Source organism: Grus americana, chromosome 1, assembly GCF_028858705.1.
Source record: "Grus americana isolate bGruAme1 chromosome 1, bGruAme1.mat, whole genome shotgun sequence".
In the NCBI taxonomy this organism is placed as follows: Eukaryota; Metazoa; Chordata; class Aves; order Gruiformes; family Gruidae; genus Grus; species Grus americana.
Genome location: NC_072852.1, coordinates 37,983,653 through 38,009,458, shown reverse-complemented (window position 1 = coordinate 38,009,458; position 25,806 = coordinate 37,983,653). Strand labels below are relative to the sequence as shown.

General features: G+C 41.4%; 1 protein-coding gene across 2 annotated transcripts in view; it reads right to left on the bottom strand.

Annotated features, from left to right (window-relative positions):
• Positions 1–25,806, bottom strand: part of SRGAP1 (SLIT-ROBO Rho GTPase activating protein 1) — a 157,249-nt gene that overhangs the window by 61,161 nt on the left and 70,282 nt on the right. For both annotated transcript variants that reach the window (XM_054813319.1, XM_054813320.1), the window contains exons 2-4: positions 15,599–15,794; positions 12,148–12,310; positions 3,534–3,596 (exon numbers count right to left, since the gene is read on the bottom strand). In XM_054813319.1, the coding sequence (XP_054669294.1) occupies positions 3,534–3,596; positions 12,148–12,310; positions 15,599–15,794 (422 nt within the window). The remainder of the gene's footprint in view (positions 1–3,533; positions 3,597–12,147; positions 12,311–15,598; positions 15,795–25,806) is intronic.

Sequence of the window (25,806 nt, the reverse complement as noted above, 5' to 3'; positions counted from 1 at the left end):
ACGGCACTGCTTATTGACTTATTTGATCTAATAACCATCAAAACCAATGGATAAAACTCCCTAACTACAGCAGGTTTTAGATCTGGCCCTATTAACAGGTTAAAAAGGATTTTCTGAGGCAGAAGTGCAAGACTACATTTTCAGAGATGGATCCCAAAGTCACCTTTTTTTCTGGCACCTTCTATGATACAGAAGGCGAGGACACCTGATGCAGCCTTGTCATCTGAAGAAAAGTCAGTTGTTATTCAGATACTTAGTAGGCTGTGTTAGAACTCATCCATTAAAAATATCTGGGCCAAATCAGTAGCAATTCCTTTAAACATCTCATTTATTCTGGAACATTCTAGATAAATTGGGTTTGAGATACCCAGTGCCGGAGAAGTCTGAAGGCAGGGGTCATGAAGTCTCAGGTCTGGCTGACATGCTAGAGAAGGGTGGGTAGAGCCTCACATCATTGGGGTTTGAAACAAGCATTTAATCCAGCCCCTGACCCCACAGCACTCGGGAAATCCAGGTGAGTAATGTCTTAAACCTTGTCAGTGGAGCGAACAACATGTTTGCTTGAATGAGTTACTGTGGAGCTGCAGAATTCTGTGTGTGCCTGAATACGTCTGCCGAAGGAATCCACTCCTCATCTAAGAAGTTCAAGGGCTATCAAAAAAAACATGCAATTTGTTTACATTAACTATACACCTTTGCCTCAGCGCTAACACTTCTTACTATTTTAGCTTTTAGTGATTTTAATTCTCCTCTCTCATTCTCTTCAACACACTTTTATGCACAACTGTGTGTTTTTTATTTCTGGAGGGTGACCTTAATTTACAAACGTTTCTTGTAAGATAAGGAATGATGATAAGAAGTAAATGGATTATTAAACCCTTCTACATACACACCCTCAGTTCATTAAAAGCTCCGATACCTTCCCCTCACTCAAAGGTTTTAGAGATATTTAAACTCCAATAAGGCTTCACATTTTGACAGTTATACTTCATGAAGGTACCATTCCTTTAAAAAAACCCAGAACCAAGAAGCAGGGAGAGACTTCAGTATTAGTACATTATTTACTGACTTGAAATTAATTTGCTTTCTTTTGGACACAAAGATTTATCTCACAGCAGTAAGATTGATTATTTTTTTCTTTTATCATCCCCACCCCCCCATAAATCATGGGACAAACAGGAACATGACTTCTCCTTTTTGTAAGTGACTGAGAAACATACTGCCCCCGGAGATAAAAACTGTATATAATTGTTTGGTAAGGCTAGTATGATCATATTCTGTAAACAGTAGATGTCACACAGAGTTAAAAACCTATGGATGAGGTTTCCATCTGTCTAGACATTGTTCTACCTTTATGTATGCAAGCCCATATAATACACAGATATGCTGATGATCATTCTAAGGATGCAAGCAGTGGAACAGATGCTACTCTGCACCATACTGTCACTTTACTAAGTGTGGGTTGTATCTGGCTAAATGTGGGCATCTACAGCTGACCAATTCCTTTGCAATCAATGAAAAGCCAGACAATGGAGTTAATGGTGTAGATCATTTCATCTGAAGCAGATGCTTGCATCTGATCAAAGGCACCTGATCTCCCCATACTAGATTTCCAGTGACTGTAACTGGAACCCAGATGGCTATTTGTACCTATACTGCAGATGCTTGAAAATTAGGGGATGTAAATTCCATCCCAAGAATTCAAACTATTCCATCCCTAATTCAAACTATGCACATGTTCCATATTCTACTAACTTCAAAAAACTTCATATTTTACAAAAATTTTAAATTCTGAGAGAGGAATTAACATTCATGGAAGCCATAATATGGAAGTTAATATCTGAATAAATCTGTAGCCATCAGTGGGAGGATATAGCACTAGCGTGAAGAAAAAGAGTAGAAATACCAAAATCCAGTCCTGCAGATTTTCACTGGTGATTCAGCAAAGTATTTCAGCACAGGCTTCACTGTTTTCTTACCCTGGGAGCACAGACACTAATCCCGCACTTCACCAAGCACTGGAGTTAGGCAACTGTTTAACTGAAAGAAGAGTGTATCTTCAGGGCTTACTCACCACTGAAGCCCCACTTGTGCAATGGCTCCTACAGTCCCTGATCCCCTGCAGCTGTGTGAATTGTCTGCGGCTACCGCTATTTTACAGAAGCTGATCCCAGCACACTTCACTGACTACAGGTCTAAGCCAAGAAGGTTTTGCAGTATCACACCCGACAAAATCAGTGGTGATTTCAGGAAAAAAAAGCCCTGAAGAAAAGTTCTAAAAAAAAAAAACCAACACTCCAAAACCAAACCAAACCAAACCAAACCAAACCAAAAAAAACCCCAAAAAGATTTAGGTAGGTTTTAGAAATCTGTTCCCATAATTACAGTCCAAAAGAACCCAGGACAGTGAGACAGGTCTAAATTTATTTGGATCTTCTTTTGGCCACCTGAGTTGTTCCTGAGTTCAGATGTTCTTTAACCCAATTTTCCTTAGGTCAAAATAAAAACAGACAAGATGTACAAAAGTAATGTTTGACTGATCTCTCCCTGAGGAGAGCTGATCTCTGATATCTTCCTAAATTTCCTTAAAATCACAAATTGTTTCTTGATATAGATATTGTGGGTTTTTTTCCTGGTCCCCCAAATCTTGAGGATAGGGAAGGGAGCAGTCTAGAGACTGTTATGCAGGGTACTGGAGCATAGATGTTTCAGTTCTTCCAGACAGAAGGGAGAATTTAGATGTACAACTTCCTCAACCATCAGGAATCAACACACTTCTGTAAGAGGTCCATGTCACTAGTTCCTCTTCATTGTATAGCTATGTTTAAAACAAAGAGTAATTCTTGTTTTGTTCTTTCTCAGAATGTATCCCCTCAAAAATATTTTGTGAAATGTTTTTTAGGTAGACAAGACCTCATCCTCTAGTAACAAGTTGTGTAGATGAGTTTCAAAGAGGAAAAGAAGTTCAGACTTACCTTCTCTCAGATTTTCCAACAAGTTAGTAGCAGCTTGCCAGAATGCTTAGAGTGTTTTTTTCTTGACCTCTCTGAATGGCATGGAAAGCCTACACAACCCTCTATTTTTCTGTTTTTCTTTTCATTATTTACTTATCCCAGCCAGGGGGGGGGGAGGCCGCATAAGTAACATTTACTGATTTTTACTGAGTGTAGTCCATGAGTCAAACCAAGCAGATGGCAGTATGGACAAAAACAAGGCAGAAAAGGAAGAAGCTTTGCTCTGGTAAGCTCTGAGTAGAAATGCCTCATTAATAATCAACAAAATTTATACTAAACTGGCTTAGCATAGTCTGGGGGGAAAAAGGGTTGAAAGTAAAGAGTAATCCTGAAAGTATTAGCGTATGTATAGTAAACAAGTGAGTAGTCTTTCCAAAAGAGATAATTTAGACTTGTGTAAAAGGACAAAAATGAGCATCTCCACTGAGGGGTAACTTGCAAGATAAAAGGATGCTTAAAGCTTACAGAAGTCCGATACGGAATATGTATAAGATAAGCTAAGTAAATAACTGTACTTACTGTGTAAAGCTCGTTAAGAACTTTCATTAAGTCTTCATGAAGCTGAAACGCAATCTCTTTGCTCTGTAATTAAAAAGAAATCATTAGAAAAAGGCACATAAAACTGCACAATATATTTGCTTCTTGATGTTTGTACTCATTGCTCATCCTAGATAGTGAATGCAATATTGCTCGCAAAGACACCGTTCTGACAGAATTACAGTGCACTAAAAATAATAATTCAGGGATGCAGAGGTAGACAGACAACATCTGGACAGAAGACTTCTAAAAGGAAACCCAGAAGTAACTGAAGAGATTTTCCCATGAAGCATCAGGAAATTAAGTGCCAACAGACAGGGTAAAGTTCAGGATTAATGTTATAAGCCTTTTTAATGGAACAAACTATGTACTGTTTTACAACTGCTATGATATATACAAAAACTAAACCACATGGCATGTGATATTCTAGAGGGACATCCCGCCAAATTTTACATCTAGAATAGTCTTTGTTTCTCAGCACATACAACTATCTAAATATTTATGCAACAAATAATTGTGGCTCCTCTTTGAAACAGATACCCAACTGCATAATATTCCAGAGTGGGCTGCTGAAACAGCTTTGTTTAGCTTTTCTGGACTGTGTCTTTACTTTCATTCTGACCCAGAAAAAAAAAAATGCTTAGCAGTAGTTACTAAAGAAAGCAAGTATGTCAAAATAAGAGTATTTAATTGGAGCGTCATTCAAATATATTCCTTTGTTAGCTGTCCATAGCAGTTCAATCAGATGAAAATTGTGGCAACTGTGCAAGAGTTGAAGGCATTTGTACCACAGGCTTTGGAAAACAGCTATAGAATAGAGCTACGGGACTTGGCAAACAGCCTGGCTACATTTCTTCTGCAATGCTCAGCATTGAAACATCCATGCTGGAAATGTCAGCTTTTTTTTTTTTTTTTCCTGTGAATAAATCGATAATTAGCCCAGCTTCCAAAAACTCCAACTTCATGAAAGATAATGGCCCTAGCTTTGAGAAGTACTTTGTATTTGTATAGAAGCCAAAGGAAAATCCTTGGGGACAACTCATCTCCAAAGCCACTAACACATACTTGGCCATCACTAAAACACCTGCAGGAGTAATGGTTTCTAAATGAGAATTTCCAGTGGAACGCCCACATGTGAGGAGGAACCACACCACACATCCCACCAACTGCATCTTCCAGGAGGATGAAACAGATACATACAGTAGCTGGAACAGAAAATTTTGAATTTTTTCTTCTATTCCTACTGTCATACTCCTAACTCTGGGCAATATTTTAAGGAACCTGCCAAATCATTTATCAGTATTCACTCCAATCCTTACATGCAAGATGGTTTTTAACTGCCAAGAAGCTAGAAATATAAATTAAAAAACACCTCAGTGACATTCTTGTATTCCCAAGGGCATTAGCTGTAGTAGATAAGGCATAGTAAGATACATGTTCTGTGCACAGAACTACTATGAAGCTTTCCTTATTGCTTATACTTTTCAAAGTCTGGTATTTTTCATGAGGTATGCTTTACTCCTGAAGTATCCAGAACATAAGGCTTACTACTTCCATTTCTTTGCAAATATCAGATTATTTTCATCTAATACAAAGGACAAAAATTCATATGCATAACAGTGCACAGAATGCTTGTAAAGAATTGGAAAAGGATTGCAGATTTGCAAGCTGCTGTAGGGAAACACAGTAAAAGCTTTAGCAAAAATTCTGAATTGCTTTTCATTGCTTTACATTGGCATCTTGCCTTTAAAAGTCAGCAGCGCAGCTCTGACACAGCTTACACATCTCCTGAAAGCTCCAAGAAGTGGAGGCCACCTGTTTTCTCTTGGATAGCTGCTTCTATAGTGCTGAATATGAGCGGTCTGGTTTTTAAATTACTTTAGCAGAAAGAAATACAAAACATACAAATAAGACAGTTGACATTAAGACTGGAAGATGAAAGCATACACATGTGGGAAAAAAATATAGATGAACTCCATCTTCAAGCAATTTATCCCTTTCGACTTTTAGGCACTACCGTCTCAAAGCTCATGGCAACTAAAGCCCCAAATACAGCAACGCTGATTCTAAGACAGCGTGCCTTAACCTGGCAGTGCTGAAGTTTGTTTGAGAAGGTGAGACGGAAAACCCCAACCCAATTTTCTCTTTACCCTCTGCAGATTTTGTGGTAAGCAAAGCAGACAGCAGTTCACTGAAAGACACACCCTCCTTTTCTACTCTTCAGTTAGACCTTAATGCATATAGACACCAGATGAGTTGAGGATTCGGGGAATGATGACTATTTACTAGGACCCTTTTCTTCTCTTTGCTCCTGTAGAGCTTTGTCCAGCATCGAAGCACAAGTGGTCCAGCCCTCCGGATGGCCACCATACATGATCTTTTCCAGGCAACACACTGATCAATGGTAAATTTGAAGGTGAATGGAAGAGATCGCAATAGAGGGAAGAGGGAGATGTTTTCAGGAAAGGACAATAGGCTTTAAAATGGGAAGCAAAAAGAGAGGGAGGGAGGTGATCAGCAAAAAGAGTAAGAATTAGGAAGTGACAGCCTAGCAATGCCATATGATGACAGATGAGTCAGCCGTCCACCAGTTCATCTGGGGACTCCAACCTGCAGAGGGTGCCTGTAGTGATGGATAACATGTCAGTTGCTGCCTCTTTCTGATGAAAGGTTTTGTAGGAATTGTCCAATAAAAATCAGGAAATTGGGTTAACCTTAGCAGTATAAAAGGGTTTTATTTTCAAGAACCAACACATTTTACATTAGCATTTAAGATCAAGAAATACTGACTCGAGTGGCAGGTGATACAGCTTTTAGTGTGTAATATATAGCGCGTTAGAGCACCAGATAAGAAATGCATTTATTTTCGGTGGTTAATGGCTTTCCTATTTCTCTTTTATGCTACCTATTCCCTGCACTAGTTCAGCATGTTTGAACAGTGTGCTCCTCTAGAAGCCTATCCTCAGGGTAGCCAAACAACAGAATGTAAGATGCAGCACACATTTTCCTGGAGCTGAGTTGATAGCTCTAATCAGGCCATTAAAACCTGACAAACAATCGCTGAGATGCATCTTTATTCACTATGTCCTAGAGAAATGTATTAGCATCTATTAACCAAAAGAACAAAGAACATAATAAAAATGTTAGAGCACATGCAAACTCTTGCTAAAAATATTATATATCTTACTAATCTGGTTCAAAGCATTAAGAGAGAGTATTGTATTTTTTTCACCTGACAGTAGGATAGATCATGCCCATGCAACAGACAAATACGTGTACCTAAACCAGCCTTTCAGTATGTGCTCAACTTTCAACACATCAGTGGTCCTACTCATGTTTATCAAGATTTATATTTATGCATTAATGTCTAAGAACCTTAACATTTTATTCCACATTAAGACCCTTATATTGAAGCCTGTAAGAATTTTTCCATCCATTTCAGTTAGAGCATAATTGGGTACCCAAACTTTATTCTTCTGTTGTTTGGGTTTTTTTAACTGAAATTTAAGAGTCAGTTCAGTTCTTCCTGGAACTCTTTAGTGTCTGTATTTAGCACACATGATGCTACCCTCAGTTACATCATTTAGGGAAAATATTCTGTGACTATTGCTTTTAAATGAGTCTGCTGCTGGTCCCTGGGGGAAGTGATGTGGAAACCCTTCTTTTAATGAGCTTTCATGAGCTGTGGTGACACTGACATAAACAACTCATAGTAAAATTTTGTCCCAGATTTCCCAGTCTATAGCGACAGATAGCTTTGCTATCTTTTTAAATGTTTAAATGTTTAAGAAAATTATGCAAAAAAATCTCTCTATATGCCACAATCTTTATGAAGTCAAGTAGATTTGGCAGGTAGTCATATTCCTTGTTAATAGCCAGATTATGGAACTAAAATATTTATTGTGCTTGGCTTCTTCAGCATCTTTTACTGTAAACACTGGAAGATATGTTCATCTTGGCTCGTTACGATTTCTGTCCAAAGAAAATACATGTTTATAAATTATAAATATACAAATCTGCTTAAGGATTTTGTGGGTATGTGTTTATACAGTTGATTATTAATGCTGGGGTAACCAGAATCACTGCATGAAATGTTCTGCATAATACTTTTCCCTTCTGCTTGACATTTTTCCTTATTACTTTATTCTTTAATTGTCCCCATGAGGCCATCTACCCCATCTGCCTGAAGAAACATGCAAGTATGCAAGGTTTGAACTCTGCTACTTTATGTTTGTATTTTTATGTGCAGCATGAAGGCCAGGCGTGAACAGCAATCTGAACTGCTTTTATATGCCAGCACCTAAAAAGAAGGAGAGCTTAAGTGCCTATCTGGAAGTATGAGGCCTGACATAATATCATCAGATAAATGCCAAAAAATCTCTGAACTAGATCCTATCTTTGTCATGCTTTTAGTACATTTAAACAGATGCTGGTTCCTGACCTCTGGGAAAAAGAATGACAAAGAGCTCCCAGGAGAACAAAAATAATGAATATCTACATGTTAAGTGTGCCAACCCAGACAGGAAAGCCATGTACAATCAAGTACCTGAATACAACATATCCTGGCTGATCAGAACATGTACGGTAAAACCAAAAGGGTTCATTTCACCAAAGCAATCCAAATGTTGAGACAGAGGTATAAAGGCACACAAAAGGAAGAACCAGAATGAGGAAGAACAGACAGCGAGACAAGGGTGAGGTACAAAGACCAAAGGGCACAGACACCCCTCATCACTACATTTCATATAGACCAGCACTGCGTATGGCACACACCTTTTACAGAAGGACTACAGAAAGGGGTTGCTACAGACTCCAGACTCTGTGCCGCATCCCACATAGGAGACATAAGTAGGAGATGGAGCAAAACAATACCCTACCGGTAAGCATGGGCAGGAGATGAGGAAATTGGTCTTTTCATTACTACAATTCAAGCTGAAGCCAGTCTACAAGCAGTATCCCTCTAGAAAATGTTGGACTCACTTTATGGAAAAGATTCATTTGAGGACCTGTGTGCCCACCAGTGAGGTGGAAAAAGCCAGTAAGGGCTACCATTGAGAAGCAGAATGGGCAGCCTCATCCTCCTGGGAGGAGAGAGGGGGAGAAAAAAAGAGGTAGCAGAAAGAGCCAAGAAGCTCAGAGTGACTTTGCCGTTGTCTCCCCGGATCTTGCTTGTGAGCAATGCGGCAATCCACTCTGAGGCGCTTTCCCACTCTGCAACAGGCAGATTGGGGGTTCAGAGCAGAACAATGGAGATCTGCTCTGATCACAGGCTTGGTGTAGTTCTCTCCAGACTTGGAAGTGGAGCTAAAGCACCTCCAAAGATGCAGAAGCTGCTGCTGCAAGACCAAGGGAGAACTAAAACGAGATGATAATAGTGATGCATAACACTATTAGATTAATAAACTGGAAGATATATAATTAAATTATCTAATTATTTAATATAGAGAAGCTTGATTAGCTGGTATTTGGAAATTACTTAGAAAGATGTTAAGTGCTCCTATGTGCAGTGCTGTGAGAGCCAATGGAGTACAGATATGTTAGATGGGTGTACTTCCTGCTCTTGACCATGGACTGCAGTAAGATATTAACCATGCACTTGTTAGTTTTTATTTTTTAAATCTTCACATTACTACTGTTATTATTTACATTTATTACTTATGAGAGAGAGAGAGTATGTATTTCACAGAACAGTACGATCAGACTCCAATATGGAAGTATCTACAGGATATGGTTTGTCTCTACTTCAGTCTGAAATCTGTGAACAGTGAACAAATCCCATACACTTTCATAGGGATGACACCCATTGAGACTGATTATACTTTTCTCCGTCAGAATTTTATTCCAAATCCAGTCCTTTTCAAAAGTAACCTACAGAAAGTGACAGAAATTGGTTAAATATTCTACTTGATGTTTACAGATCTCCAACAAATTCCACACCATTTTCTTCAGGGAGAACACAGTTTTGATGGAGGAGAGTGTTGGATGTCGCCTTTCTCATTCTAAGTGCACCTTCTCTTTGCTCCTGTGACCTCTCTCCTGTAAGGGGGACTGTAGTACAGGACACATGCATTTTGCACCTCATCTCTTTCTGTTGTCTGGTGGACATCCGTTAAGCTTTTCTGAGATGGTCTGTGACGTACCTTAAGTTAGACTGCTCATTCACATCAGGAATTATCATAGAATCATTGAACGGTTTGGGTTGGAAGGGACCTTTAAAGACCGTTATGGTTGAAGCTGCCCATTTGGACTAAACATAGATGTAGACGGCTTATGTTCTTCATCAGTAAAGCAAGACAATTTGCTAACAGCTTCACCTCCTGCACAGGTCTTGGTTTTCTCTCTGTCCAATGTTGTTCACCTCATTTTATTACTCCCTTCCCTTTTCACAGAAGACCAACTGGAGCTTCATCATCATTCAAGGTATAATCAGTTCTGCAGCTGGGAACTAACAGCAAATAAATCACCAGCAAATAAATCTGCAGCAAGCACCACAGCAAGAACTGTGCACACTGGGACTCAGTGGAAACATCAACCTTCTCCAACAAGTATTGATTCCTGACTGTTCTAAAAATGTGCACTGGGAATCAATACTGGTGAACAACCGCTGCTGCATTCAGGCCACGTGCCCACGAAGCTCACTTACACCATGCCAACCGAGGTGCCACGTGTCTTCCTGCCACCCTTCCCCTCACATTACGGGGCCAGGCTCAGATCCCTTCACCCAGCTTTTGGTGAGCTCACTCTGTCCATGCACCACCTCAGCTAACAGCTGTTTGATGCGACACTATCGTGCTGAGTGTCAGCTGGCAAACCCTGCTGAAAGGTAGGATAGGGCTGTTGAGGATCTGGCCTCCACTAATGTGAGCTCCAGGTTATGCACAGCAGGACCCACCCCCCCACTCCATTTTCCTTTCTCTTCTTTTCCCTGTAGAAGATCCCAGTAAGGAACAAAAAAGTAAAAGCAGCTGCTTGCTCTTCTTCAAGAAGCCATGCTAGAAAGAGAAAATTTGAAATGCTGCACGTTCCTGGATACAATATGGAGGAAAGAGACAAGTGCATCAGGAAGATGTGACAATACGCCTCCTTTTAATGCACTGAAAACGTCCACATATCTTCCTCCTTTTGAGAGGTAAGCTGCAGCAATATCCATTAAAAATTTATGAGTGAATAAAGAAGGGCACACACTTCTCCATGGAAAACTTTATCCAGATATTTTTGTACAGTCCATCTGGAGAGAACGGAAGGAAAAAGCAAGACTTCTAGTGCTGAGGAACTGAATTCTGCTGAAAGCAAACAGGCTAGTCTAATAACGCAGACCTAGCGAAGAAGAGATTTCTGACATATGACAGAATGAACAACTGAAAAACTATTCCAGATTCAATACCAAAAAATTTCTACTGGTCCAAGCAAGTCTGAGATATCTCCACATAGACAGTACTGCAGCATGCTCAAATTGCTTTTCCCATTATCTTTTCAACTTCTATAATAATCTTCCATATTAGTAAGTTTAGTGGCTTGTGAACTACAGTTTTATACATCAGACATATTATATGAACAGACCGTTACTGATTGAGAAGCTATAAATTTCAACTCTATTACTGTTACAGGTTTTAATGCACACAAATAAATTTGATTCATGTTTTTACTTTTTTCCCTCCAAGTACAACCTATGCACTCTCTAAATGATTCTTCTCCCCCCCCCCCATTGCTATCTATGTAGGATTGTGGTCAGGTATATATGAAATCTGTTCCCTATTTTGAAAACATTAATCTGGTACCCTTGCCATCATTTAGTCACACACTTTACATTCTTTAACCTTTATTCTTTTTGAACTCTTTTTGGATAACACTTGCTTACCAGCATCCCACTGTGACTGACGGATATGCATTTATAATCTATATTTATTTTAGAACATTATAACAACGACTGCAAACACATTACGTAGATCTCAAACTAAGGCTGCCCAGAGTGCTTGCTTAGCACAGGAGGGATTTATACATTGTATGTGTTATAAAAACACGTAACGGGCATGTACAATGTCAAACGTACAGACACAATGCTGAAATGATCTAATAGAAGTAGTTATGTTATCAAAAGTGTATGTTCGTATCTACTACTGGGAAGGAAAGGAAATACTTTTAGGAGAATCGCAGCATACACTACCATTGTAGTGCCAAGGCACCACAAGGCACACCATTACTTTGGCTTGAATCTGTTTCTCTCATGACAGAGTTACAATGAAATACTGGTTTTACAAATAATTCATTAATACAGCCTTACTATTTTGGGAGTCCTAAGTGAAAACTGTTTCCATTCTGCATGGGTAGACAAGCATGCTTTTGAGAGAAGAACAGGCTTTTTTCCCTGCCTTTTGGATATTTGAGATTCAGCTCTTAAGGTGACCAGCACATACAGCAGGTTCCCAGCACTAAGGATTTGCTCAGCGAGAACAGTCATGAAGAATTTATATGTGTGCTAAAACAGATTTTATGCTATGTGTGCTGAATCTTCTCCTCAAATGCTACCTATTAGGACACTTTTGCCTCCCTCATGCATCTTGCAAGCCCGGCTGGAGGACCACAGGAGAGGCATTACCTTCTTGAACATTCTGGTGGAGTCTTCACTTATCTGCATGAACCGCATGATCACGTTGTTCAGGTAGATATCACTCAACGTTGCATGGTCTTTGCTTTCTCTTCTCACTTGGTTCAGGAGTAAGTACCAGCAATTCACTGGTGACAAGAGGTTCTGGTCTTTCCTAAGGAGGAGATACACATATATTATGTATGGAAATGAAAAAGTTACATTATTAACACAAACACCTCCCTGACATTTACAGTCATAACTTGTTATGTAAAAATAGCTGCTTCTGAACAGTCAATCCGTTCTTGGAATAATGGGTTGGGCAAGCTTCAGATCACTTTTAAGACATATTCTACAAATCCCATGAGGCATGGACACAAAAATATACAAAAAGAGTAAGAATTCAGAACACTGCAGGCCACCTGAGAGTATAAAAAAAATCTTGCCACAAAGCTTACAGACAGAGTACATGTAAATATTCAAAATCAATAAAGGTCACTGCTGAAAGAGTAACAGTAATTAATTTTTGGCAATAGAAATAAACAAGCACTGCAAGTGCATCCCAAATCCTTCAGGAGCAAAATTTGCAGGTGTAGCTGTTTCACTGCAATGGATTTGTATAACTGCCATAAAAGTAGAAGGAAATGTCACAAGCATACATATTCTGTGATCAGCATTCATAAATTCACAGCCCTCATGAATACACTGCTACTGCCAGTCCCAGATGGTTCAATTACAAGACAAACATCAGGACTGGACTTTTTCCGCAGAGGTCCAGTTCTGAATTTCCTTGACAGACTTTCTGCATTGTAGGCTCACTCCACATTTCTAACATTGCAAAAGTGAAATCCCAGATGACTTCTCATTTCTTTTACACAAAGCAAAAGAAACATACATGTAGTTCAACAACTGTTTCACAGACAACAAACTCCTATTTATAAAATTTGCCTTATGATTTTGTTGAAATTTTAATTTCAAGTCTGCCTTGCAACTAAGTGCTCCAGAAACTGGCTGCTCTTTTTTTTTCTCTCTTGTGCAGGGATTCTCCTATAGTAAAACGGATCAAGCACGTGAAGATAAAACAGACAGAAGTGGTGATGAATTGAGGGAGAAACTCCTTCAACTCTTGGTAAATTGTTCTAATAATTAACTATTCTTAGTGTTAGAAATATGCCCTTTAATTCCTCACCTAACTGTCTACCTTTAGCTTTCACTCCCAGAATCAAAGCAACAACAAATGATTAACAGACAAAAACCTTTTCTTATCATCAGTGCTTTGCTTTGAGATGAATCAGAAGCGAGTTAAGGAAACTTCCCCGCTTGGTTTGAGATGGACATCTTAACAGTGTTAGTCACAGCAAGGAGCTTCAGGGTTTTATCAGCCATGCTGATATTACTTGGTCCTCACTGCTTCTGCATGTCCCAAAGCCATTCCTACAAACCTTCCTGCCTGTTCTAGGGGGAATGGTGGGAACAGCATGAGGGACCACCAGTTAAAGTGACTTTTGCTGCAACCTCTTCTCAAAGCAATTAGAGAATTGCAGAACAAATCTGAAGGCAGGACTCCAGTCACGACCCCCATACACATCTGCCAGTCTGGATTCAACACATGTTTAAGAATGAGGAAAGATGTTTGTATGCACAAGGCAAAAAGATTTTACCACAAGCTGAACAGAAGCCAGGGCTCTCTCTGAAGTGGTGACATATGCACATGTTGGTTATTTCAGGGAATCATTGAGTCACTTAACTGAATTTTAAGAAATATATGTTATTGCTCTTTGAACTGTGCAAGCTGTATTTGGATTAACCTTTCCTTTGCCAGATGTGCTTGGAAAAGACTTTTCTCCTGAAACAAAAGCTTTGTCTGTGTATCTCTAGCACAGTACTGACTGGAAAAAGATACAGTGGAAAAAGATACTTATTTTTCAGTTTTACAAACACAAATCATCTGGCCCCATAGACTTGTGTGTGTGTAAGTGGTGTAGCAGGTCACTAACCATTTCCCCTTGGATCATGGAGGCTTCATTCTGCTCCCCATCCCTGTCTTCCAGTTCAGGGGGCTGGGTACCCAGACAACAACTGGTCTTACTGCTAAAGACTGAGGCAAAGAAGGCATTAAGTACCTCAGCCTTTGTCACTATGTTTCTGCTGCATCCAATAAAGGATGAATGCATTTGCCTGGCCCTGTTCTACTTAGGGGTATAAACAAACATATTGTGCCAGGTCCTGCACTTGGGTCACAACAACCCCATGCAGTGCTACAGGCTTGGGGCAGAGTGGCTGGAAAGCTGCCTGGCACAAAAGGACCTGGGGGTGTTGGTCCAACAGCAGGCTGAATATGAGCCAGCGTTGTGCCCAGGTGGCCAAGAAGGTCAATGGCATCCTGGCTTGTATCAGAAATAGTGTGGCCAGCAGGACTAGGGAAGTGATCGCCCCCCTGTACTCAGCAGTGGTGAGGCCGCACCTTCAGTACTGTGTTCAGTTTTGGACCCCTCACTACAAGTAGGACATTGAGGTGCTGGAGTGTGTCCAAAGAAGGGCAATGAAGCTGGTGAAGGGTCTTGAGCACAAGTCTTATGAGGAGCGGCTGAGGGAACTGGGGTTGTTTAGTCCGGAGAAAAGGAGGCTGCTGAGGGGAGACCTTATCGCTCTCTATAACTACCTGAAAGGAGGTTGTAGCCAGGTTGGTGTTTGTGTCTTCTCCCAAGTACAAGTGATAGGACAAGAGGAAATGGCCTCAAGTTGTGCCAGGGGAGGTTTAGGTTGGATATTAGGAAAAATTTCTTTACTAAAAGGCTTGTCAAGCACTGGAACAGGCTGCCCGGGGAAGTGGTGGAGTCACCATCCCTGGAGGTATTTAAAAGACATGTAGATGTGGTGCTTAGGGACATGATTTAATGGTGGACTTGGCAGTGCTAGGTTAACAGTTGGACTTGATCTTAAAGGTCTTTTCCAACCAAAATGATTCTATGATTCTATGATTAATCAGCTCAAGTCAGGAAAATAACCAGATGAGACTATGCCAACAAGTAATGAATTTGAAACACTTTAGAAAACATGCTGCCCACACATTTTGCCAGATACTACCTGATCACTTTTATTTTGCACACAAGTTACTATGCCATGAAAGGGACAGATTAAATTGTAAGCAAGGCATAACATTCCCATCATCTTCATTTTTAGGAGTAAGAGGGGTCAAGAGGTAGCAGAAGTTCACATGCAACAACAAAGTAAAATAGTTTTCTTTCTTAATGCCTTTTTTGCCAGAATTCCTGTATATTTTTTTTTTGTAATGGTGATTGACCTTTATTTAGACACTTTCAAATCCTGTGGGTGGGAATTTTAAACATGTCTTTGAATCTAGGGTCAACCTAGCAGTACTCAAAACCAGCAGAAGCAGAGAGTGGCACAGCACTCCAGCAACGGGTAACACACGGGTGAGGGGGAAGGAGATCTCTCTTACTTGTACTGCTGATGGTCCTTTGTACTTCTTGTTTTCGCCATGAACCTCTCTGCCAATTTTTCCAAGTTTCGGGAATACTCCATCTCTATTTCCGACTTCTTGCGGAAGAAATCCTGCAGATCCTGAAGAAGCTGCACTCTCATTTCAGTCTGCTGCTCCAGGCATTTCTGCTGCTCGATGAGTTGAGCTCGGATCTCTAATGAAAGAAGCACATATCCACTCAGGTCAGTGAAAATAAATGAGAATTGAGTGTTACCAACCAAAATTATAGACACTCCAGCATACTTCAGCCTCTGCAGCTACACCATCTGGATCTGGATTTCAGGTCCTGTGGTGGGACACAGCTGTGGCAGCCTCACTTCTGCCACCACACACTTAGGCCCCAGGCCACAGCATCCTCCCACCTGCTGTCTGTCTCACAAACAGCTATGGCAAGGGCTTAGGACTCTGCTGGGCCCGTGTGAGCGGATGACCTGCCTCTCCCTTCCTCTTCCATCCTCTTTCTGGCACGAGCACAACATCTGGCTCGGTGTGATCTCCTTGTAGGAGGTGCTATGCAACCATTTGAGCAGCAGCTCCTGCTGCTGCCCTGAAAAACGGCAGGCTAAACAAGTACCCTTTGGGCCAGGATCAGCCTGCTGACTGCCAGGTGGACCATGCTGGTTGGTGTCATCATGTGCACCATGGAAAACACCGTGTGATAAACTTTGGAAACATTATCCATCGTAACTGTGCACAGAAGAGGTTCTGCACCTGCCCCATCTCTGCCAGAGAGGGAACTGGTGTACTATACATGCATTCACCAATATTTTACAGTGAATACAGAGGAAAAAGTGTACCTATATTTAGAGATAGCTATTTGAAAATTTGCACAAGGTTCTAGAGAGGTGTATTTATTAACATAAACCAAAATCAGTCAATTTATAAGAGAATATATGCTCACAGTGATCATCTAGAGTAGCAGGCAAAAGTCTCCAGATTTCTTACCACTGTATCGTATGCTGTTTGCCATATGCACAATTGCTATGTGGTAGGGTTTTTCTTTTAGTTTCGGGGTTTTTTTTTTAGCACTTTTATTTCTTGAGTGCTAAGCAGTTAATCACATTCTGGCAACACTTAGTCTAAAATCATCCCTCTGGTTCTTTTGAGAGACTGGTTCATTAGAGTTCTGTCAGCTGCCCAGCCACACTGTAATCCAATATTGTGGAGTAAACACAGGAGTAAACATTTTGCAACCATAATATACATATATATTTTTTAAACAGTTTAATGCTATAACAAGGACTTATCAATAGCACAATAATATGCCAGAAGTGATGTCCATGTAAATGTTGTGGACTTTTACTTGATTCCTAATGATGTAACAATGCTGTGGGTAAGAAGATGTTGGAAATCTTAGATGCCTCGCTGCTTTGAAACAGAAAAGCATTCTAAAAACCACTGCTAACATCACAGGGAACTGCAAAGCAGTAAGTAGCAATAACATTGCAAAAAATTACTTGATGCAACTAGGAACTAATGCATCCTTGCTGATTTTAAACCAGGTCTGAAGGCAGAGATTCACTCTGCTGCTATTCCAATGTGTACACTGAAATAAGGTAGGATGAGCACAGAAAACTGTTAAGCCAATATATTTACTGGAGGAGGGAGACACTGCAGTATTTTCTTCCAGATCTCCTTTGAGCTACCAGCTGCTGTGTTAATCATTAATGAGACCATCCATTTTTATAGTCTGGGAGGTGAACCAAAAAATTCATGGTTTGGTGTTTATTTCATTTCAAATCAGTTCGTTGGAAAAGGACCATGCCTCCAGCAAGGATGAGCCACTGTAATACAACACTGTATCAATGACATTCATGTTCATAGAGGAGAAAATCACATTGGAGCTGGAAGGTTATTAACACAAACAAAAACCCAAGACTGCTTTTTTGAGTTTCCATTACTTTTACTATTGCAAGCATGGAAAATTCCTGCGTATAGGAAACCAGTTGTACAGATTCACTGATCAGAAGCAGTAATTTTGCCCATAAACTGGAGTTTTGACGAAATCCAAATCCATGTACATTGCCCCTGTACTTTGGCTGTCTCCCTTTCCCACTACTGATTTTTTACCAGTTACTTTAGAAGTAAAGCTCTGTATGGAGCAACTATTTCTGATTATTTTGTAGGTCAGTGGATCTCACTGCTATAATTCTTCCTTTTTAGGCATGCTTTACCATAGCAACAGGAAAGAGAAAGATTTTAGAAACAGGAATATATGAATAGAGATACAGGAAACAACGAACAAGGGACAACAGATATAATATGAGAAATTGCATTAGCTTTCTGATGCTGTCTGGATTTCCAGTGGACAGTAGTGGTTTCCTTCAAATTTATGTATTAGAAAACAAAATTGGAGCATGATCTCTGAAAGCTGATGGTGGCTGGAGGTGTCTAAACTCTGAATGAAGTGGTAAGCTAGGGGTACAGGTGGACTGCAGCCTTATGAAGGAAGTTCCACAATTTCTGGCTATTTGAATCTTGACAAGGCGAAAGAATACACGGGCTCCAAAAGGCTGAGCCTCTGGCCTCCCACTGGAGGAGAAAAAGGGGAGATGCACGTCCCACTTGTGCCAGACAATCAGTCTATCCAGAAGAGACTTCAGCATAGCAGTTCTCACTCTTTCACATCCTTCTGCTCCTGCACTTTTTAATTCTTCTTTTAATAATAACGTAATACCATACGCAGGCTGAGGAGATGGCAATGAATAAGAAATCAGATCAGCAAATATTGTGATTTTCACTTTCTGGTAACAGAAAGCTGTGGATTTAAAAAAACCCCAACAACTAACAAAAAAACCCCAACAAACATTGGCATAACAGCCAGCCAGCCTGAGCGGCTGTGCCTCACTAAATCACAACTGTCGAAGTACTATTAACTAACACAGACTAGCCGTTACCTACTGCTATGGAAAAATGCACCAAGGCAACACTATTTTCTTTAACCAATCCACATGTGTGATTCCCCTAGGGCTACAAAGAGCATCATGGAAAATTGTTGCACTGTATTCAAAAAAATAAATACCCAATACACCGAGAAGGTGCCAAGTTAAAAACTAGAAGAGCCCAAACTCCACAGATACGGAGACAGGTGCAGCAGGCAACAGAAGGGTGTCTGTCTTTACTCTATTTTGCTGGCACATTTAAATTCTAAGTTGAAGTGATACCAGCTGTAATGGACAATGACATTATCCTATTCTGCTCTGCAGGGTGGCTCATGTTAAATGATTGCTAGCCTATTTTGTGCCAGGAACAGGCACGTTTAAACATTGGAAGAATTAACACCTTCTCCTTCTCTGTACAGCAGCTTTCAGTCATATTCACTGGTTTTCTGGCCAAGGGCTTGTTCAAAAGGAATCCCATCCATTTACACTGCAGCCTGAACAGACTGAATTCACATCAAGTGCAACCCCCCCCACCTTTGTCCAAGATTTGTACACATGACCAAAGCAAGGAAGCAGCTAATGTGAGCGTGATTAAATCAATAACCTCTGAGTAAAGCTTTATTTCTGAAGATTTTAATGTTAAAAATTATTTCAATTATGCCCTCATTGACTCTATCCTCTAGAATTACTGCATTAAGTATAAAATTAGGTTTTGTTTGTGGCAGCCTTCAAGATATAACTCTAACCTTTCAACAAATCTTTAGTTTCTCCTGACAAGAGGTTAAATGAGTGCGCTATGAAAAACAAAAGGAGACAATATTATAGCTGTTTTGAGAATTAGGTACAGAGTGGATGAAGCTGAACTACTGACATCACCCAAATCATAATCAGAAATAAACTCACCAAGGTTACCTCTTTACACAAAGTACAGTATTACAAATAACGACTTTTATAGCGCTGCAGTAATATACCATATTACCCTGGAGAAGATATGTGTAACCAGTTATAGGCCAATGCCCCACCTGAAGTCACTCCTGGTGAGATATACTGGGATGTGACACACAACGATGATGCTGGGCACACACCAGCAAGAAACAGAACTTGTCACCTTTGCTTCTACACACCTCGAAGCACCAGACTTCATGAAACATCCCGGAAAGCCACAGGAAACCCCCTCCTGACCTCAGCAGTGGGACACCTTGTAAATATGCAGTATTAACCAAATGAACCTGCTGCCAGACCAATGGTTTGCATGCAGACTGCCGCCCCGCCGCAGCGCTCCCCAGTGCAACGTCCGCATCCCTGCCCTGTGACGCTGTGGTGCTCCCGTCATGCTGCACCAGACTGTGCCTAGTCCTGTCAGCCCTCAGAGACTTTCCAGACCGCTGTGAACCCTCGTTACCAACTCTTGACCAAAGCAACTCTAATGAACACTTTGTGGTGGTGTTACATGCCTGCTGCAAGCTGCTTCCCGCCCAAGCCGCCCCAAGAGCTGTCGCAGCCTGCTACCCTTAATTCCCGTTTAAGTGGAATTAACTTCTGTGCTCGCAGAGCAGCCCTGCCATGGTTTTTGGTGTTTGCTGAAAGCTCTGGAGGTGCCGCAGAGCCAGACACCTCTCCCTGGTCACCCCCTCGGCTGCGCTGCAAGCCTCCCACCTGCTGCCTCACCTTGCCCAGCATTGAGCTATATTTAAGTCGTGATTACAATACATAAACTATGCAGACACATTAATCCAGTAATATTACTGCATAATAATACAAACAGCCTCAGGGCCTCAACCTGCAAACGATTACAAAAGCAAGTAGCTCGTCAGAACTATCCGAGAGTAGAAATAGGCTCTCACAAGGCACAGTTATGTTCGCAGGTTTTACCTGCTCGGGCAACTTCAGACAAAGTCGTATCACTTCCCATCTTTCTTTAAATCTCTCCTTCACAAAAAAAATTAAAATTTTAGATCGGTTTTAAAACACTCAGAAATGTCTCATCAAACACACTAATGACAATACATGGTATCTTAGACTTTGTATTTCCAAACCATTACAACTTAGTCATTTTTTTACCCCAGTGAGCTATCACCACACATATCCATCATTCCCACATTTATGATATCCAGATCATATTTCACAGGAAAAGACTCAGACCTTAAATTCATCCTAGATATCATCCTGTAACTGACATGCACTTGTAATTAAGCAGATATTGGACAATTAATCATGTTGCAGTTCCTCCTTGAAGACACTTGGGTCTTACACGAGCCTTACACTGTGCCTCAGTTACTTAGCGTAAGAATGGCTCGTGTCTGAGCCTGCTGCTAGAAGCTGGGGTGCTGCAATGGAAGACTGATCTTTCCAGTTTCATTCCAGCCTTCTGCTTTTCTAAGGACCTGCTTTTGGCTTCTCTGTCAAGACACGCAGAGCTTTGGTCCAGCTGAACGCAGCCGGCCAACATCTGCAGTTTAGGTTTTGTTTCAGGAAAGCACTTAGCTTCAGCCCACCGAGGGTGCTGCTAGCAGAGAAACAGCAGCAGGAATCACGGAGAGGGGCCTGGAGGTATTCCTATGCACAGTTGGTAGTCCTTAATGCCTAGTTACCCCAAGGATCAGTGCTCCCACACCTCCTAGGGATGTTAACTTGCCTCTCAACAGACAAAAAGATAAAGATGATGAGAGGTACCAGCCCTGTGGTGTGGGTGCTCTGGTTCAGCTGCTGAGAGTCCATAGTCTAAAGGTACTAGTCAAAAGGTACAAGGTTTTATTTCTCAGAGCCATGGCTAGAAAGCTATTTCAGTGTTTCTATGACAAATGGCGAGGGAAGCTCTGTGGTCGGCAGGGAGTCTGGCTCACGCTCTCTTCCAGGTCCTTGCTGCCATTTTCCTGGACCACAAGCAGGAAATTCCACTTCAAAAGCCAGCTGATGAGAGATGCTGGGGTGAGGATCCCACAGGCTGCTGCAGACATGCCTTTAAATAGATCATGAGCCTGTCCCACAACATTAACTTTCTATGACAGACTAGTGGAAATCACTTCCCTGTGTTCAACATGCAAGTAAGAAGTGTGGCTGCATAGACAGTGATGCCCTTGAGCTTCTGAAGGCAGGATTTTTGTGGACTTTGTTCGACCTCCCAGCCAATTTCACTTAGGACATTGAGCATAGAGCTTTATGCATGTTCCCACTTAAAGTGAAACCTCTGCAACGCACACCCCAGCTCTAAATTTACTGTTTGGCTTCGTGTCACTTCCCAGAGAATTCATTTCAGAATTTTTGTTTATTTCAGGGTTTTTGGGGATGTGGTTGAGGTTGGCTTCGACAGAATATGTCTCCAGGCTGTCGTAGCCTGTGGAAATGGATGGGGAGTGAGAATCATGCCTGGTATCTGAAGGGCTGTGCAAAGGGTCAGGAATCTGAAGCCCCTGCTGACATCTGTCAACCCCTTTAAAAACTGTAAACCTTGTTAATTCAAGCACTTTGGCACGCTTAAAGATAAAAACAGCAGCCATTAGCAGGAAAGCCACTGCAGAAGCCATCTGCAGGATGAAGACAATTGTTTACAGGTTGCTTCAGTTGTCACGCTGAAACAAAGAGAGCAGAGAAAGAACAAATTCCCTCCTTGCAGCTGCAAACTTCATTCTACACATTCAAGCAAATACACTCCTACCAACTGCAGCCACAGTCTCAGCAACAACATGCCCCCAACCAGAACCGTGTAACTGGGGGTTCCCAGTGGATGGGATCCAAAAGAGGTGGCTGCATTAGGGCATCTTCCACCTTTCAGTAGCCCTCGAAATGGGAAGACATGTCTGGAAAAGCCAAGAAAACCTCAGAAGAAAACGTAGCTGAAGAAGCTTTTCTTCTTGTTGTTCTTGGACTAACGCCCTCCTGCTATTCACAGCCACAGCTGCTGGTCACTTGGCTGCCTACAGTCCAAGCCTGAATGGAGGGCAGCGTGCCAGCTCATGACTTGGCAGAACACTTCTTGCCACAGCGCTACTGCCAAGCGACCGTGGATTTAAGCAGGCAGTCTGCCTGCACCACATTTTGAGTGCCACTGCTTTTGTGGCAACTGCTCCTTTGCACCCATAACTAAGTGTTGGCACTACGTCCTGTTGAACTTTGAGCACGGCATACTTTGTCCTTCTGGTCCTTCTACCCCTCAGAGGAGAGGGAACTTTGTTTTGCTTAACAGTAAAATCCCAGCTCATCCCAAAACATTGCTGACCAGAAGAGGAGACAGCAAAGTGCAAGATGCCTCCTCAACAATCTGATGCAAGGTCTTTCACCAGTGTGACCCCAGCCCTCACCTCCTGCTGTGGGAGCAGATGCTCTCCTGCAATCCATCTGCCCCACCTCCAGATGAGCAAATCAGCTCTGCAAACCAGCAGCACACAGAAGAAGAGCAAAGAATCCACATCAAATAAGCCCCAAAACACATTTAAGAACAAAAAAAAAAAAAAAAGCAGAAACTACTCCAACTGTGGTGTTCACGGCAAAGGTCTGTGAGAAAGGAAAGAAAAGAAAAAAAAGAGAGAGAGAGAGACAGACAAGGAGTCTGTGCGCATCTTTGTCTGCCAAGCAGACAGGCGATCATGCAGTAGGTGTCTAAAAACCCATTTAGGCCATCTAAACTGTCAAGATCTATGTGACAGCTTATTCTGAAGCTTCTAAAGGGCTTCGACCATCCCAGTTCTTTTATGCTTGTTAAAGATACCATGAGATTTTCCTTGCAGACTTAAATTTTGGGCACATGAGAAAATTAAAAGGAAACTCAGTATGCTCAAATCTTTCTCCTCTTCTCACCAATGAGGTATCTGCCAGCAGAACAGAAAAATGACTCCTGGCTCTCCTCTGAATAATTCTTTGCAGCAATGTCTGGAATGCCAGATTGACATGAGCACTCCACAAGGAAAAAAAAAAAAGCAACCCAAACCATACCCCTTCCTGGCCACAGATATCTATAAGTCTATTATTTAATTTGGTTATTATAGACTGCCGTGATTGCTCTAATCAGTAGATGAAATGTATCCTTCCTTGTGGTTATTTTCGCTGTATAGAAAATTCTTTCTTTACAGAACACAGACTGTCTCTCATCTATTCAACAGAATTCACCCAGTACATGCTCTATGCTATATTCTCATTACATACTTGCTCTTCTGTGTTTAGATTGTAAATTCTACATTTTAACTAGCACCTAAGGAAATGTTATTTCAGCTATGCCACTTCATAAAGTGGAACAAAAGAACCCCTTCATTTCTACAGCAATAAAAGCAGTTTTAGTATCAACTGCTGGTCAAGCTCACAACTCATGTCAAATTCATGTCAGCAAAAGATCAAGGCTTGTAAGCTGAATTCTGACCTCCCCGAAATAGAGATATGTCACTAACTTTACTCATGCTGGGATTACAAGCTTTACTTAAACTTACAAGAAGCTTACTCTCGTCCGATGGACATACTGCTATCAAAGCTGGCAGTCTTTTTTCCTTCTTGTATCCAGGCTACACAACTCTCCTGGGTCACTATGTCTCGGTACCAGAACTTCTACAGACAGAAGAACTAACCCATAGCGGGAAAAGAAGTGTGTCTTGTCGGTTACGCTCCACAGGTATTGTCAGAGCAGGGGCGAGAACAGCAGGCGTAGCTCAGACCACTCATGTCCGTGCCATTACACATCAGCCTCTGTCTCTTTTGAAACCTTCCCAAAAGTTGGTAGCTATAGCGAAGATCATCCCAGCAGCAGCTTACACCAGTGAGTGAAATACTGCATTCTCACCAGGCTTGACAGGAGCATGCAAGAACTCTTTGGAGCGGCTGCCCGTTTTGCATTGATGGCAGCGTGCAGGTGGGCAGGGTGGAAGTGGCCAGGCTGGGGAGCAGCAGAGCTGGGCACACGCGTGCCACTGCCACAAGGCTAGGACTGCGAGAGAAACTCGGCCTTACGAACAGGAGGATCTTTGGGGATCAGCAGAGAAGCAGTTCTGAAATGAACACAGCACTGCTGGACAGGTGGGGTGGTTTTACTGCTCCTGGAATGCTATACCTGTTCTGCAAATCAAATCAGATGACAAGGTATCATTTTTCTGGGTGACGGTCAATTCTCTTGCTCTTCATAGACAAACTGCTGGCAGTTTTTATCTTTCTGTATGTATAACATTTATCTGTTGTGCTTTTATTTCAGGTCACCTGGAACTTCAAAAAAAGTCTGCTTATTTCTGTAGAAACTCTCTACTGATAAATTCATTATTTTAATGAAGAACTCATAATATTTGGTTTTTTAAAAATTAATATAATAATTTCTCCTTGGTTTGTGTTTTGTTACTTTCTTTTAAAGCCAGAACAGACTTGAGGACATTGTTACAAAATAGTTACTGTTTATAGAGCTAATTACCTGTACAACAAAATAAGCAATATAACATAAACCATCACTGAGCCTCTGCCAATGGAAAATGACCACGGGAGTGCAAAGGGGTCAAAGAACGTACCTTAATAAGCATTCCCCAAAAAAGTCTGATACCAATTTAACTTCCAGGCCCAGTGCTCACCTCCGTGGGTGTCTCTGGGCCCACAGGCCTAAGCTTCTCGGCTACTAGATGCGGTGGCCACCTGGGCAGAGTATCTCCCTTAGGAGGTGGTGTGGACTGCTGCCCTCCAAGGGGCTCTTCTGAGATGAGTGATGTCCCCACCAGATTACAGCAACAAATGGCAAGAAATGGAGAAGAAAAGCAGCAGCAGCTGGTAGTCTTAAAGTCGATGGTAAAATGCAAAAGCAACGCTGGATGTACGCAGGTTTACAGAGCCTGGGATCATAGTTGTTGACTTTGTACCAAGATGCAGGCAAGCTTGTTAAATAAACCCATTCTTGCTATGGAGGACTTCTGGATAATCTTTTGTTTCCCACATGCAACCATATTTGGTCACTGCTATGTTGGTTTTCACAATTTCCTCTGTAAGCAGCAGCAAAAAGGAGGAAATTGTAAGGCAGACAGAAGATGCGGTAGTCCTTTCCTGTCCCAGTTTAATTTGCACTTTGGAGATGGTGTTCTGAGCGTGTAGGAGCTGCTGAAGCACTGGGGAACCTTGAGTCCTGCCTGACACTGCTTAATTATCTCAATGTGGCAGATTTAGGTCCACTTTTCTCACTCCTCCCTGGCACCCAGAAATTATTGTAGTGTTTTTATTAACTCATGACTCCTCTAATTAAATTTAGATGGTAAAAAATATTGAAAACTGATTTCAGACTTCCATAAGTGCTATGATTTTTCAGAATAGCATCCAAGTGCTGGTTAGAAAATA